We start from the raw sequence: 17,051 nt of genomic DNA on the forward strand, positions 1-17,051 counted from the left end.
GTGTGTGTGTGTGAGCCTGTCAGTGTGTGTGTGAGCCTGTCAGTGTGTGTGTGTGAGCCTGTCAGTGTGTGTGTGTGAGCCTGTCAGTGTGTGTGTGTGAGCCTGTCAGTGTGTGTGTGTGAGCCTGTCAGTGTGTGTGTGTGAGCCTGTCAGTGTGTGTGTGTGAGCCTGTCAGTGTGTGTGTGTGTGTGAGCCTGTCAGTGTGTGTGTGTGTGTGAGCCTGTCAGTGTGTGTGAGAGAGCCTGTCAGTGTGTGTGAGAGAGCCTGTCAGTGTGTGTGAGAGAGCCTGTCAAATTGTGTGTGAGTGAACCTGTCAGTGTCTGTATGTGTGTGTGTGTGTGAGCGAGAGCCTGTCAAGAGAGTGTGTGTGAGCGCCTGTCAGAGTTTGTGTGTGCGAGTCTGTTGTCAGCGTAAGTGTGTGAGAGCCTGTCAAGAGTTTGTGTGTGCGTGCAAGCTTGTTGTCAGTGTGAGTGTGTATGAGAGTCTGTCAGAGTGTGTGCACCTGTCAGTGTGTGTGTGTGCGCGTTTAGGTACCTGCCCCCTTCCGATAGCATGGGGAAGGTGTTTTTACTCACCTTTCTTCCCATTTTCCCACGCCGTGCCAGTTTCACCATGGCTGAGATTATCAATCTTTATGATCTCAGCTAAGCCAATGCTTTACTTAGGAAAGCATTGGAAGGGATTTTGTGCATGCGCAGAAAATGTACCAATCCGCAACTCCTTATAGAGATGCATTACATTAATCAATCTCTATGAGGAACATTCAGCGCTTCCATGCAGAGCTTGGAGACACTGAACCAGGGTGCTGCACATGGTGCAGTAGTGACCCAGGACTCTCTATTGGCCATCTGAGTGACTGTCACTAGAGGTGTTACTAAGCAGCAATATAAACACTGCCTTTTCACGGAACAGGCTATAGAAACCAGAACAACTACATCAAGCTGTAGTGGTTCTGGTGACTATAGTGTCTCTTTAAGAATTGCACTTTCTCGTTGAAAATGACTGACTCCTAACTTTTTTTAACTGGCTCCTATATTCCTGTCAATCTTCCTTTTATTAAAGGCATTTAATATGGGGTACAGAAGAGAAATCGGGGGGAAACGTACGAATGAGTAACAGTATGGGTTTGATACATCAAACAACAAAAGTAGGTTACATTTCCAGAGTTGCGATGCCTCATTTTTTTGTTTTAAGAGCGAAATAAGATCATTTTTGGCAGTAAGCCTGAGTCGAAAATACAAACTATGGATCTGAAAAAGCAGATTAATCACATATTGAGTCATTAAGGCATAAAGTTACGCGGGATACAGAGTGAGAATAGGAAGGCAACAAAGTTCCATATAAGGGAGGTAAGATACAATGTACAGTACGGTATCTCTGAGTGACTGTGAGCCTCTTAGTATTTTGAGTAGTGCTAGTGAGTATTTCGCAGCAATATTGTAAAGGGCAACACGTAAGAGAGATAGCTAGTAGTGTTATGCCATCTGTGCCACAAGGTAGGCTAGTCAGATAGTTATAATGTAAGCTTTGTTATCGGCAATAGGCAAGTATTAGGAGATTACAGAGGGTTAAGGTGAGAGAAAATGAGAAGCTAGGGGGCTCTCCCTCCTGCACCTTGCAAGCGAGTGATGAGGGTTAGACCTTACGCTTTGCCCGGGCTCCTTATATATAGGTGAGCTGCAGCTAAATCCTTACGTTAAGTGATAACTTAGTGTGGGATTTCCTTGCTGGTATTAGTAAGGTTGGTGAGTGCTATAGTGAATGGTTGAACCCCAATGGTGGAGCACCTATAAGTCTGGGTTGTGAACATGTGTACCAACAGCATTCGTCCGAGTGCCCGGGTAATTTGCAAGCTTTCAGCCTATACCATGTGGATGCTTACATGGAGCTCACCTAGGTGGCGCCCACGAGAGGTCGCTAGTTACCAGAAGCCAACTGTCAGATGGGGTCCACAGATCTAGGTGTCATGAATCATGAAGTAGGTATGAGTATTTTAGGTTCCCCTAGTCACAGTCATCCTCGGGCTGTTGTGGGTGTGCCGTGTCTCCGTCATGCGTCGGTCATGGGCCTCTATAATGTTCGTGTCGCCACCGTTAGGTTGTGTGGTTAGGATTAAGGGGCTTCCCTATTTTTATGCCCACCTTGCGGCACCCATCTCTCCTCAAACCCATGGTTGGGCCTTTCAGGGTTCACCGGTAATATGATGGGAGAAGTGCAAGGTGGCACTAGTGCTGGGTACTCGGTCGGCCTGGTAGCAACCCTCGTCGTCTAAACCACACACGGCAAGTACCGGACGTGGTCGGTGCAAAAGGCATGGAGAGGTGAAGGCAGGTAGAGCAGAGCGAGCGGAGATTCAGGAAGAAAAGGAAATAGACGGGGGAGTGTGGGTGCTTGAGGACAGGAGGGAAGGGTAGATTAGGACAATATGGACCTCTCGGGACGTCCCCTTGCGGGGTGTAATCCCTCTCCGCGCCCCTCCACAGTGGCTCCTCGGGGGGCACCCAAGGACATCTGAGGCCCTCGAATGACCTAGTCAGCCTCTCCTTCCGCGATGATGGTGGCCTCGGACATTGGTTGTGTCCTGGTATTGCGGCTGTCAGAGATAAACATGAGCCATGGAGTCCAGATCTGTAGGTATCGTTCTGTGGTGTTCCGGAGGGAAGCCATGAGTTGTTCCATGCCATGAATCTCCTCCACCTTGTCCATCCATTGGACAAGAGTGGGCACCTGGGGGGACCGCCATCTCACCGGAATAAGGAGTTTGGCCGCATTCAAGAGGTGTCGGGTCAGTGATTTTTTGTATCGGGAAAGGGGTAGGGGGGTGTGGTGAAGGAGCATCTGCAGCGGTTGGAAGGGGAGCTCTACATCCAAAATGTCCTTGATCTTCGCGTGGACTTGCCGCCAGTACGTGGCTATCTTCCCGCACGACCACCAGATATGTAAGTCAGTACCTGCCTCCAAGCAGACCTCGGAGATTTCAGGCATCATCTTGTGTAGCCGTACCGGGGTCCTATACCGGCCAGTCAGTAGTTTATAGTTAAGCTCTTGATGTTTGGAGCTCAAGGCACTCTGGTGGGCCAGGATGTGGATTTTTGTCCACTGGGGGGCCAAAAGTGTGATGCCCGTGGCCTCTTCCCAGCGTGTCATGTGTTTCATAGGTTCCCCGGTGGATGCGGCGAGAATCATCTTGTAGAGGGTAGAGACACCGCTAGTCATATGAGCCCGTCGCACGCACAGGTCTTAAAGTTCCGTGGTCGGTCTATGAAACAGGTCGTGTCCAGCGTGTGATTGATAGAAGGTCTTAACTTGGAAGTACCGGAACCTGTCGAGACCCGATGGCACTGCCTCTCGAATCAGGTCCGGGAGTTGCTTTAGCGCGTCCCCTGTACACCATTGGTGCATGTACGTCCATTCGGCTTCTCCAAACGCCTTGATATCTCTGGGGGAGAGGCTCCCCGCAAGTTCCGGGATGTGCGAGATCGGGGTGAGCGGTCCTGGTGTCGTGGAGAGCTGGAGCCTCGTCCTGATGGAGTACCGGGTCCGCGAGTTAGTCAGCGGGCCGCCGAGCCAGGCCACCGCCGGAAGGGTGCCCCCCAGTTCCGCCCGCTCCAGGTGTATCCATGCTTTGTCGGTCCTGGCCACGTGCCAGTCTACTACTCTGAGCAAGTGTGTTGCTCTGTGGTAGTCCCTGATAGAAGGGAGGCCAGTTCCCCCTCGATCTTTCGGTTGGTGGAGGTGTATTCTCTTCAACCTGGGGGTCTTAGATCGCCATATAAACTGGGTGACGGCTGCCTCGATGGCTCGGAAGAAGGAGGTAGGCGGGTTGATAGGGATGGTTTGAAATAAATAAAGAAGGCGGGGCAAAAGGTTGATCTTTATGGCGTTTATTCTTCCAAACCAGGAGACACAGAGGCTCGCCCAGCGTGTCAGGTCTGCTTTCAAGGTGTGGAGCATTGGTGCGAAGTTGTGGGTGTAAAGTTGGGTTAGATCCGCTGAGAGCCATATACCCAGGTATTTGATTTTGTGGCTACACCACGAAAAGGCGAAATGGGTTTTCAAGCGTTCAGTTCCTTGTCGATGGTGATGGGTAGCGCTTCCGACTTATCCGTGTTTAGCTTCATGTTGGACACACTCCCGTATTCCGCGAAAGCCTTCAGCAAGTTCGGCAAGGATACCAGCGGGTTATCAACGAAGAACAGCATGTCATCGGCATAGGCCGCAACCTTTGTGTGTTTGGCCGTAAATATTTAGTCCCCCAATTCCCCCGTCCTGCCTGACCGCCCCCAGAAATGGCTCTAGGGAGAGGGCAAACAGAAGGGGGGAAAGCGGGCAGCCTTGTCGCGTTCCGTTACGAATGTGGATAGGCTCGGATAGAGCGCCGTTGATCCGGATACGCACTGTCGGGTCCACGTACAGGGAGGAGATCCACACCATCATGTGCGGTCCAAAGCCCATGGCCCTCAACGTAGCCTTCATGTAGCGCCAGTCGACCCTGTCAAAAGCCTTCTCGGCATCTGTTGAGAGGAGTAGGATCTTTTGCGAGGACTGGCGTGCTGCCTGGATGACATTCAGGGCACGTATAGTGTTGTCCCCAGCTTCTCTCCTCGGGATGAATCCGACCTGGTCTGGGTGGACCAACTCTGGCAATATCCGGCTACTGCGCGTGGCTATGACCTTCGTGAAAAGCTTCAGGTCAGCGTTTAGGAGGGAAATCGGTCTATAGCTCGCACAGGCGGTCGGGTCTTTTCCTTCCTTAAGTATAACTGTGATAGTGGCCGTTAGTAAGTCCCTTGGAAGGTTCTCGCCCTCCAAGAGGGAGTTAAGGCCCGCGAGCAATTTAGGAAGCAGGATATCACCGAATTCCTTAAGATATCTCACCGGGAAACCGTCCGGGCCCGGGGCCTTGTTCGTTTTGGCGCCCTTCAGCGCTGATTGGAGTTCTTCTAAAGTTAGGGGGGTTTCCAGTTCTTCCGCCAGCTCGCGGCTTAACGCACTCGTAACATGTTGTTGGAGATATGCCTCTATCCTGTCGTCCCGGCGGCGGTCGGCGCCTGCGGAGTGGTCTGTGGGTAGGTTATAAAGCTCGTCGTAGAATCCGCGAAATGCGCCGGTTATTTTATCCGGGAGCTGCGATGTCGTCTGGTCTCTAGTCTTGATTTTCGTGATTTGGCACATTCGGCGCCTCTTTTGAAGCGTCCGGGCAAGGAGGCGGCCACATTTGTTGGGAGTACTCGTAAAGGAAGCGGTGGGATTTACGGATGGTGTACTGTAATTTCCTGTGCAGGAGATCCAGTAAGGACTTCCTGGCATCCAAGAGGGCTCTATAGTCATCATCCGTCTTGGTGGCCTTGTGGGTATTTTCCAGTTGTGTGATCTGCGCAGTCAAGTCCTTTATATGCTGTTTCTGTGTCCTGTTCCGGTGCGAGCATATTTTAATGAGCAGTCCCCGGAGAACACATTTATGCCGTGATATCCGGGGTTTCATTGTCTTCGAAGAAATTGGTGAGCGCCGTACGGATGTCCGCAACAGTAGGCGCGTCTGCGAGGATGGATTCATTCATGCGCCACTGGCGATCTGTCGGGCGGTATAGGGGGGATCGAATTCGTACGGACACGGGTGAGTGGTCGGACTACCCCATGGGTTGTATGTCCGCCGAAAGGAGCAAGGGGAGAAGCTCACGGGCTAGGAACACATAATCCAGTCTGCTGTATCGTTTGTGGACCGTGGAGTAGTAGGTAAAATCCGTGTCGCATGGGTGAAGCGCCCTCCAGGCATCCACCAGGCCAGCGTCCCGCCTGGGATCCCCTTGTCCCTCAGGGCACTGGTGACCGGCCTCAGGGCCCGCCTAGCATCCAGAGTCAGGCTGGACAGATCTTGGAAAAGTGATATTGCTGATCCTCGGAACTGTATGGAGGATATGCCCCGAGCCGCAGCCATAATTCTGTCTCTCAGACCCGGTACCGTTATGCAGCAGATCACGTCCTGGGGTTGCCATCCTGTCTCACCGGCCCCAGGGCCCTGTGAGCGCGGTCTATGGTGAGCGTAGCGGGAGATTCAGCACCAAGGAGCTGTGTGAATAGTGCTGACAGGGTGGTTGGGAGCGGCTCGTCTTCCTGTTCAGGCAGGCCACGGACGCGGATATTATTGCGCCTGCTTATGTTCTCCAGATCCTCCACTTGTCTCCGGAGGGCGAGAAGCATATTACCCTGCCTGGTAACTGCCACTTCTGTTGCTCTGTGCTGGTCGTCGCAGCCCCTCGCCACCGACTCAATTTCATCCACTCTGCTCTAGGGTGGATAGATCTGCGCGTAGGCCTGCAAGCTCTGAGCTCCTGTATAATGGGGCCAGTGTCAGCCTTAGTGAGCATCCTCCTGGAGATCTGGGAGAGCTCCGCTCTGATTTGAGCCAGGTCGCCGGCTTGATTGGATTCCGTCAGGGAGTCCCCGGTTACCTCTGAGTCCGGGGACCCGGGCGCCATCTTGTCCACATGGCGGGTGCCGCGGAGGTCGGACGGAGTGGCGACGAAGTCGTCCATGGGACCGGTGTTTCGGTGCGGTGAACCCGCCGCTGCAGTCCCCGAGGGTAGGGGCTTCTTTGTTCGCACCATAGCCACTCGTTGCGGTGCTTTGATGGCTGATTTTACCGGCCAGGGGTGCAGAGCTCTCGCACTAAGCGTCCTGCTCCATGCTCGTCCAGGCCACGCCCCCGGCTCCTATATTCCAAACAAATTTGTCAAGCCCTGTAATGGACTATCTGCAAGGAATCGAGAAACTCAGAGGTGATGACACTGGAAGGAGATTTGGGAGAATTGTCTAATCTTCAGCATGTATTAGTAAGATTTAAGAGCCATCACAAGATCATCAGGCGTCCCATGAAATTATGGTACATAGCTTCTACATCCAATGACAAATGACATGATATTCTTGACATCTCATGTCTTTCGAGATTTACTCTAAGTTTTCATACAATGGAGACCCAACAAAAACTCTGAAATGCTCAGATTTTGTTGGAAGTCCATATTGAAAGGTTTGTGAGCTTCTTAGATTTGTCAACAGTACATTTAGATTTTGGATTCAAGGATTCAAGGATTATTACAGGAATAATAGAAAAAAAGGAAATAAAAAGTACCATGATAGTGCAGTAATGTTATGAATAATATTGTGATAAAGATATATTCCAAAGGGCCACTCACGTTTTCCAGAGCTTAAAAAGCTCTATTTTAGGAGCCTGGACGGAACAATCCCCGTCTAAGGATTTCTTTTTGCTGGTATCAGATTCCCAAGGTAGTGCGGTTCATCATATGAAAAAAATAAGGATGCATACCAATGGTACAGTACGTATGTAAAAGTAGGATAAGTAAATATTTGACCTACTTACATTTTCCAGAGCAATGGCCTGCTCTAGTATATGGAGCTTTAGGTGGAACAATCCCCACCTAGGGATAAATGTAGATCTGGAACAGCAGAGTGATGGTGAGAGTACAAGGAGCTCAAGAGTGACTGGGTATTAAAACAGAATCTTTATTAATAAACAGAATGAATAAAACTATTTAAAAGTGAACTATATAGTAAAAAGGAAAAAGGAAGGAATAAGGGTGCGTCTAAAACAAGTGGAAATAACAAATAATAATATAAAAGTAGGTTTAGCAGCAATAACAGAAACGTCCGAAAAATGTCCAAATATAATGTAAAAAATTGGAACAACAACAGGTACCTATTAGTCCGAATATAAAATATCCAAATGTGCAAATGGTGGTCCTAGTAGTCCATCAGAAGGGTATGTAGCGTCCAAATGTATATTTGTAGTTTGGAGATAAATATGCGGGAAGAACAGAAGAGAGAAAAACTCCAAAGGTGTAGTATAAAAACAAAATATGGATATTCTGTAAATAACAGTGGAACTACTCACAATATTCAGAGCTTAAATCCAGCTCTGGTATGGATAGCGTGAAGTGGAATAATCCCCACTCAAGGATATGTGGTGCTCCTCTTTGGTCCTTTGGTGAAAAGATGGAGTAGTCCAACTCGGGATAAGAAAAAATAAAAATATAGTGCTCACTGTATAAATGATGAAACAATTAAAATGAGATAAAATATACTCACGGTATATAGAGCAGACGTACTGCTCGGTGGATGGCGTATGGGTGGTATAATCCCCACCTGAAGGATTCTTTGGTAGTCCAATATGGTCTGAATCAATGGTGGTTAGGTCTGGATAAAATAAACTTGCATAGAATAAAATAGCAAATAATATAATATAAAAGTGAAAGAAGGAATGTGGCAAACCAGTGTATAATAGCCAAATATTCCTTTAATAACACTTTGATTTATAAAAGAAAAAAGTTTCTATACGCGTTTCGCCACAATAGGCTTCATCAAGTAGAAACATATATAAAAAAGAGTCTCTTTATTATTCCATTTCACGCTATCCATACCAGAGCTGGATTTAAGCTCTGAATATTGTGAGTAGTTCCACTGTTATTTACAGAATATCCATATTTTGTTTTTATACTACACCATTGGAGTTTTTCTCTCTTCTGTTCTTCCCGCATATTTATCTCCAAACTACAAATATACATTTGGACGCTACATACCCTTCTGATGGACTACTAGGACCACCATTTGCACATTTGGATATTTTATATTCGGACTAATAGGTACCTGTTGTTGTTCCAATTTTTTACATTATATTTGGACATTTTTCGGACGTTTCTGTTATTGCTGCTAAACCTACTTTTATATTATTATTTGTTATTTCCACTTGTTTTAGGCGCACCCTTATTCCTTCCTTTTTCCTCCATTGTATTCTAAGGGGTCCAGAGGGGATTCCCCTTTTTAAGGTGTGCTGCCTTGCTGTAATATTCCCTGTTTCTTATCAGCGCTGAACCTTATCCTGATCTTTACTCCTATATAGTAAAAAGAACTATAAATAAAACCAGTCCTTGTAGGCAATCCTTAATCTCCACTTGACTTACAGTTTTCTCACTTTTGAGGGGGAGAGTCCAGTAACGTAAACACACTAACGTTAATATTAAATATGTTTTTCAATGTTAGATTGTTCATTTAACACACCAAGGAAAAAAAACAACAAAAATTAAGTAAAAAAATACAGATTTCAAGAATAAATCGTCTGCCACAGTTCATTGCACACATGCTCTAAAATTATAGGTTTAACATTGAAATGTATACACTAAAAATGGTTAGAGTGGCATTTTGATAATTTAGATAAAGATAATTTCAATATACATTAAAATAAACTTTAACGCAATATTTGAATGAAATTTATGATGAAATGGCCGGGTGAAAATACTCAAACGCTCCACATTCCACTCTACAGCTTTCCCAAACATCTATAACTTATGGTAACTTATTTTTCTGAGATGTTCTGTTTTCCTTTAAATTTGTATTAAAGATTTAGCACATTACATCCTGATCCAGTTCAGACAAGGCGCAGTCAGCGCACACATTGCAAATAAAGAGGAGAAATAGAAACATTGTTTAATATCTCCTCTTTCTGTGTGCTGACTGCCAGGTGTAACGACAGAACTTATATTTGTCATATATAGGGAAAAGTAAAAATATTATATAAAAAACCCCGGGAAGTGACCGTTCCATTTAAAGCAGAAGATTTTGCAAGGCCGTCCCAAGGTGCATTGACTCCAAAGCAAAATAATAATGCTCCCATGTGTCTGTGTTTATATTTAAATTAAAATGTTTTTTATGTCTCACATTAGAGTTTAAATCACAGACAAAAAAAAACTAATGCAGCTTATTGTATAAATACTGAAGAAGCATAAATATCACAAAGTGGGAAAAGTCTTAAAATATAGAGGATTTTGCTATAATTTCTATGAGCTTCATGTAAAGTGGATGTTGCAGTTCAGGCAATACAAGGTTAACTATCAACACTGTAAAATTCACAATGACGATTTCTCCACCCAGTGACTGGAAGAAGAAAAGAGTTTTAGTTTAATTTCTCTTTGCTGTTTTCCAGGATGGCGTCCGCTGATCTGAGAGAAGAGTTAAACTGCTCGATCTGTCTGAATATTTACACGGATCCGGTAATGCTGAGCTGCGGACATAACTTCTGCCATGACTGTATCCGGAATGTGCTGGATACACAAAAGGGAGATGGGGTTTATACCTGTCCTGACTGCAGAGCAGAGTTTCAAGAACACCCTGTTCTGTACAGGAACCTGAAGCTGCGTAACATTGCAGAGCATTTTATCTCTGCGCAACCAGAAAAAGAGGATTCTGGGATATTCTGTACTTACTGCGTTCACACTCCTGTACCTGCAACTAAGACATGTCTGCTCTGTGAGGCTTCCCTGTGTGACGTCCACCTGAGTGTACATAGCAAGTCTGCCGAACATGTCTTAACGGATCCCATTTCTTCCCTGGAGAACAGAAAATGCTCCGTCCACAAGGAGCCCCTGAAATATTACTGCTCTCAGGATGCAACCTGTGTCTGTGTGACATGTATGATTTTGGGGGATCACAAGGGACATCAGGTTTGTACCCTGAGTGAGGCATCTAGGAAGGAGAAGGAGAAAATGAGAAATATTTTGGAGAAACTGACCCTAAATCTAGAGGAAACTAAGATAAAACTTCAGAACCTGCAGGAACGCAAGAACAAAGTACAATATAAAGCTGCCGAAGTAACTGAGAGAGTCTATGCTTTTTTTTGTGATATTAGAGAACAGCTGAAATCCTTAGAGAAGCTAATCCAGAGTGAGATCTCCTGGCAGGAAGAGCAGATCTTACTCCTAGTCCCAGATTTAATACAGCGGCTGGAAATAAAGAAGGAGGATCTTACCAGGAAGATGGGTCACATTGAGGAGCTGTGTAACATGACGGACCCACTAACTGTCTTACAAGGATGGCAAGCAGACAGCGCTGACTTTAATGATACTGAGGATGACGAGGAGAGAGACGAAGATAATGACACACAAGCAGACAGCGCTGACTTTAGTGATACTGAAGATGACGAGGAGACAGATAGGGATAATGACACATCTTCTGCTGTAGAGGATCTGGATGAGGTTCTGGTCTCATTGACCTTGGAGTGTTCATTAAATGATGTCATCGCTGATGTAAAAATAAAGAATGGACTCCATGTGCCGGAGGTTTCAGACCTTTTATTAGATGTAAACACAGCTGCTAATGATGTATCTGTGTCAGAGGATTTAAAAACGATATCCAGATCTGATGTAAAGCTGAACCGACCGCAAAGATCTGAGAGATTTCTTAATTTTCAGGCTTTTAGTAAACAATCATTTTTGTCAGGGCGACATTACTGGGAAGTGGAGACCAGCGATACAGGACTTAGCAGGATCGGAGTATCTTATCCCAGCATAGAGAAGGAAGGCATTGATTCCTTTATAGGGAATAATAATAAATCCTGGTGTTTGCACATGTATAAAATAGACTATTCTGTGATACATGATTCAAAGCCATATCCGTTACTCCCTGCTCCTTCCTGCCATAGATTCGGGATATATCTGGACTATGAAGCTGGCCGGCTCTCATTCTATGAGCTGTGTGACCCAGTCAGACATTTATACACCTTCACTGCCACCTTCACTGAGCCTCTACATGCTGGGTTTTTGGTCTGGAAAGAAGGCAGGATCGGAATCCTTAGCTAGTTTAAACTGCATTTATATGTGTGAAATTCCTGCATTACATCAATTAAATATTACAAGATCCATTTGTCTATAATTTGATTGGATTGATGTACATTGTAAAAATCTATTTTATTAGAAATGTATTCTGTATATATTGTAACAATTAACACGCCTTTACTGAAGTGTCCAAAATACTGCTATCTATAGATAAATGAATAATGTCAGTACTTGTTTCCTGTACAATTTAGGAGAAAACTTTACTGATCTTTGGAAATACTTTAAATATGTTTATTGATAAAAGTGAAAATAAAGAGTTTACAGTTGGCGTTCCTTCCTTTTTGGATTCTTGTGTAAATGAATTGCTATGTAATTAAAAGTTAATTTACGTTTGAATCAGTTTTTTTGTTTTTTTTTGTAAATCTTTATTTTTGTATCATAGTCATAATATCAATAAAGAGGAACTTGGCATATATAGAAATGTAGCACTGCTTTTTTAAGTGTTTTTTTAATTTTTTTTTTTATAAGATAATTACCACAAGCCATATAAGCCAAATAAACCTGTCTAGACACCGAGACATAGAAGAAAGACATATGGAGCAGACAGGGCTCTCCCGGGCATTGGTCCTAGTGGGGCCATGGTTCCAGGCTGCACTATGGTGGTATTGTGCTGCCCTAATACACTTTAAGTTGGCAGCTGTAGAGCCCAGACCACCTATTTGCATATACATATAATGTTTACCCCTATATATGCAGTTCCGGGCCCCTGGTGCCATGTCCTGTGAAGAGGGGGCCTAGAGATCTAGTTTCTCCACCAGCAGCATGTCCTCTCCTGTCACGAACTGCGATAACATTGCCACGGCAATGCTCCAGCATGCATAACATGCCGCTCGTTGCATTGACATGGCAACCCACAGCAGCACTCACGCAGCTCGCCAGCAGAGAGGACATGCTGCCGGTGGGGAAGATTAGATCTCTGGGCCCTCTATTCACAGGACAAGCACGCCGGGCCACCAAGGAATCTAATTACCGTATTTATCGGCGTATAACACGCACAGGCGTATAACACGCACCTCATTTTTAGAAAGAAATTCCAGGAAATTTCCCCCCTCATGCCATAGTATTCCCCCCCCTCATGCCATAGTATTCCCCCCTCATCCCATAGTGTCCCCCCCCCTTTCCATAGTATTCTCCCCCCCCTCCCATAGTATTCCCCCCTCCTCCCATAGTATTCCCCCCCTCCTCCCATAGTATTCCCCCCCCCTCCTCCCATAGTATTCCCCCCCTCCTCCCATAGTATTCTCCCCCCTCCTCCCATAGTATTCTCCCCCCTCCTCCCATAGTATTCTCCCCCCTCCCATAGTATTCTCCCCCCTCCCATAGTATTCTCCCCCCCTCCCATAGTATTCTCCCCCCCTCCCATAGTATTCTCCCCCCTCCCCTCCCATAGTATTCTCCCCCCCTCCCCTCCCATAGTATTCTCCCCCCCTCCCCTCCCATAGTATTTCCCCCTCCTCCCCTCCCATAGTGTACTTCCCCCCCCTCCCCTCCCATAGTGTACTTTCCTCCCCCTCCCATAGTGTACTTCCCCCATTACCCTCCCATAGTGTACTTTCCTCCCCCTCCCCTCCCATAGTGTACTTTCCTCCCCCTCCCCTCCCATAGTGTACTTTCCTCCCCCTCCCCTCCCATAGTGTACTTTCCTCCCCCTCCCCTCCCCTCCCATAGTGTACTTTCCTCCCCTCCCATAATTACTTACCTGCCCTGAAGCGTGGGCCGGCTTCACAGCGCGCACCGCGGTACAGGAACTTTAATTTAAGGTTCCGGTTTCCGGCGGGACTGAAAGGAAGTGTGCACAATAGTGTGCACACTTCCTTTCAGTCCCGCCGGAAACCGGAACCTTAAATTAAAGTTCCTGTACCGCGGTGCGCGCTGTGAAGCCGGCCCACGCTTCAGGACAGGTAAGTAATTATGGGATATCGGCGTATAACACGCACCCACGATTTTTCCCCTATTTTCAGGGGAAAAAAGTGCGTGTTATACGCCGATAAATACGGTACTTCCACTTTAGGTCAGGGAGCTGAATGCATTTCTAAGATACAGTCTTAATATAATATTCATTTCTCTCACAATGACTATTATCAGTTACTTTCTGGCTAAACCTTGAATATAAGATTAAGCATTTTACAGAACTCCCCCTCACCCCTCCCCAAAAAATAGCTAGAAGCAATATTAGGTGTCCAAACTGTTTTTTTTTTTTTTTTATCCAATGTCTTATTTATTTGGAGAAAGATTTCCATTTTTTTCATAAATACAGTTGCAAGAAAAAGTATGTGAACCCTTCGGAATGATATGGATTTCTGCACAAATTGGTCATAAAATGTGATCTGATCATCATCTAAGTCACAACAATAGACAATCACAGTCTGCTTAACCCCTTAAGGACCAAAATTCTGGAATAAAAGGGAATCATGACATGTCACACATGTCATGTGTCCTTAAGGGGTTAAACTAATAACACACAAAGAATGAAATGTTGCCATGTTTTTATTGAACACACCATGTAAACATTCACAGTGCAGGTGGAAAAAGTATGTGAACCCCTAGACTAATGACATCTCCAAGAGCTAATTGGAGTGAGATATCAGCCAACTGGAGTCCAATCAATAAGATGAGATTGGAGGTGTTGGTAACAGCTTCCCTGCCCTATAAAAAACAAACACCAGTTCTGGGTTTGCTTTTCACAAGAAGCATTGCCTGATGTGAATGATGCCTCGCACAAAAGAGCTCTCAGAAGACCTATGATTAAGAATTGTTGACTTGCATAAAGCTGGAAAGGGTTATAAAAGTATCTCCAAAAGCCTTGCTGTTCATCAGTCCACGGTAAGACAAATTCTCTATAAATGGAGAAAGTTCCCTAGGAGTGGCCGTCCTGTAAAGATGACTGCAAGAGCACAGCGCAGACTGCTCAATGAGGGGAAGAAGAATCCTAGAGTGTCAGCTAAAGACTTACAAAAGTCACTGGCAAATGCTAACATCCCTGTTAGCGAATCTACAATACGTAAAACACTAAACAAGAATGGATTTCATGGGAGGATAGGATAGCGGAGCTCGGCTGCCTGGCACTCATGTATAACTTGCCTTCTTTACACACGCAAATTACAAGCATGCATCATACCTATGCCTTCACATAGAAACATGTTTAACAGCAAAGATTACACTCTGTGTTCCAGTTATTCTTTATTAATGAATCTCACAATTGCCGACATAACTAATCTACTCGCAACAAATTTAATCACGCATACAGCCTGTCTTATACGTAAAAAATGTGCAACTGTTTATCGCCATAACATTGTATACATTATATTGCCTGTGTCTGCTGTCGTGGCACCACAGGATTGTTTGTAATCTTTACTGCACCAAAAATAAAGAATTAAAAAAAAAACAAAAAAACCTACAATCGGACATGCCACGACCAGGCGCGAGTATTGGGGACCTATGGCGGAGAGCACATGGAGCCCAAGAGCCTAACATGGCAGATTATACAGACTGTGTGGACAACTTCAATAACTCCGATGACCAAATCTCAGACCAAGAAGAGGTGACCTTACCCGCTGTGCGACTGCCGACACAGCCCAAGACAAAGTCGGATGCTACACCGGTCACAAAGGTTGAGATGCGGGAGCTACTGGCAGAACTCCGACAGAACATCCAGGCCAACATGGCGGACATGAAGAAAGATATCCAGAGCCTGTTGGACCGCATGGGTGTTGTGGAGCGAGATTCCAACAACCACACACAGCAACTTACCACGCTGCAGCGAGACATCTCCCTGCAACAGCAGCACCTGCAGGTGGAACAAAAAATGGCGGCGATGGAAGATGCATGGTGTGCCCAAAACCTCAAGATCAGGGGAATAGCGGAATCAGTCCCAGACACTGAAGTACCTCACCTCATAAGACGCCTAGTAAGCAAAATTCTCCCCGCGAAGCAGGCCAAAGGAATAAGCATAGACGGCACATTCCGAATACCCAGCCCCACTAGCGGCACCCAGGGATATAATAGTCAAACTTCAAAAACGTCAAGACAAAGTAGCAATAATGGTCGCCACCAGGGGAAACACACCATATGCCTTTGAGGACATGTCCTTCACGCTCTATACAGACCTGTCATGGGGAACAACGGCATGGCGCGCAACCCTCAGGCCACTCACCACCTTACTCCGCGCACACAGCGTCAAATACCAGTGGCGTCCACCCCACAAACTACAGGTGCTTCATGGAGACGCTAATTACTCAATTGCCGACCTACAAGAGGCGAGAATGCACCTAGCGACCTGGGGCCTCCCACAAGATGCCCTGCAGCAATCCCACAAACCCACTAACACCCACGCATGGAACCCGGCCACCTCCGAGACATTTGTCCCAAGAAGATCCACCCAAACAGTAATGTCAACGGGCCAAACATTAAACCACATGTGGACTTGAGGATTTGCACCACCCGCTCATTGCTGTTCCTTGGGGTTTACAACATGGACACGGACAAGTTTTGTCACTACACTGTATTGCCATATCAATCTACCCAATGTAAATGCCTACTGTAGCTCCCCTGGCACCCCACGAAGGAGCCTGGTTATATATATATATATATATATATATATATGATTATGTTTATATGTTCACATGTTTACCTGTCTCTAAATCAATAGACCGTTACAAATTGCCTACTGCGCACCCTGCGCTGCACTTAATAGGGCGGAAGCCCCATTTACCAATGGCAAAAGGGCTGACCATACTCTTAGGACTTAAGACTAAGACTTATGAAACTACCTACCTCAGATCAAGACGATCTAGAATTTATGGAGGAATGGAATAGTAAATTGGAAACTTGCACATTTGGCCTCATGGACATTCTAATTAAGAAAAAGAGCAAAAAATTGTCCAATCTAGATAGGGAAATTAATAATCTCAAAGAGAAACTCTTGCCCTTCACAGAGAGCAATGTATATCAGCAAAATTCAGTTTTAATTCAAAGTAAAATTGAGAAAATAGAAATTGACACCAAACATATCAAAGTCAAAAAATACATAAGGGATAAACAAGATTATGCCAACAGACAACTTAGGACATATCACCTAAAGAAAAGATACACGTCAGATAACCCATCCTCAAATATGAGGACAGAATCACACCAGTACCAAAGACCAACTACATCTAATACACGACATATGTCTCCATATGCCTCCAAAAATCACTTCTCTGTGTCACACAAACCTTCACATTTTTCTCCTAACAAGCCAAGACCCTACTATAGAAATTACAACTCTGGCTATGCACCCTCATCCTCATATCACCAACCAGCACCCTACCAACCACGTAGAGTTCCTAACAACACTTCTACACACTATGCCTCTCGTCACAACTACTATAA

At 45.7% G+C, this 17,051-nt stretch overlaps 1 protein-coding gene across 1 annotated transcript; it reads left to right on the top strand.

The window, feature by feature from the left end:
* Positions 1-4,669: 4,669 nt before the first annotated feature.
* Positions 4,670-11,645, top strand: LOC134571343 (E3 ubiquitin-protein ligase TRIM11-like). Its single transcript, XM_063429545.1, has 2 exons — positions 4,670-4,698; positions 9,995-11,645. Exons 1-2 carry the CDS (start codon positions 4,670-4,672, stop codon positions 11,643-11,645), a joined length of 1,680 nt encoding a protein of 559 aa, XP_063285615.1.
* The last annotated feature ends 5,406 nt before the right edge of the window (positions 11,646-17,051 follow it).

Source organism: Pelobates fuscus, chromosome 8 (genome assembly GCF_036172605.1).
Source record: "Pelobates fuscus isolate aPelFus1 chromosome 8, aPelFus1.pri, whole genome shotgun sequence".
NCBI classification, from domain to species: domain Eukaryota; kingdom Metazoa; phylum Chordata; class Amphibia; order Anura; family Pelobatidae; genus Pelobates; species Pelobates fuscus.

Excerpts from the sequence above, each read along its gene's own strand:
- LOC134571343 (XM_063429545.1), top strand. The coding sequence starts at position 4,670 with ATGACCTTCGTGAAAAGCTTCAGGTCAGC. Across the intron at positions 4,699-9,994 it reads GTGAAAAGCTTCAGGTCAGC|GATGGCGTCCGCTGATCTGA; the intron begins GTTTAGGAGGGA and ends GCTGTTTTCCAG.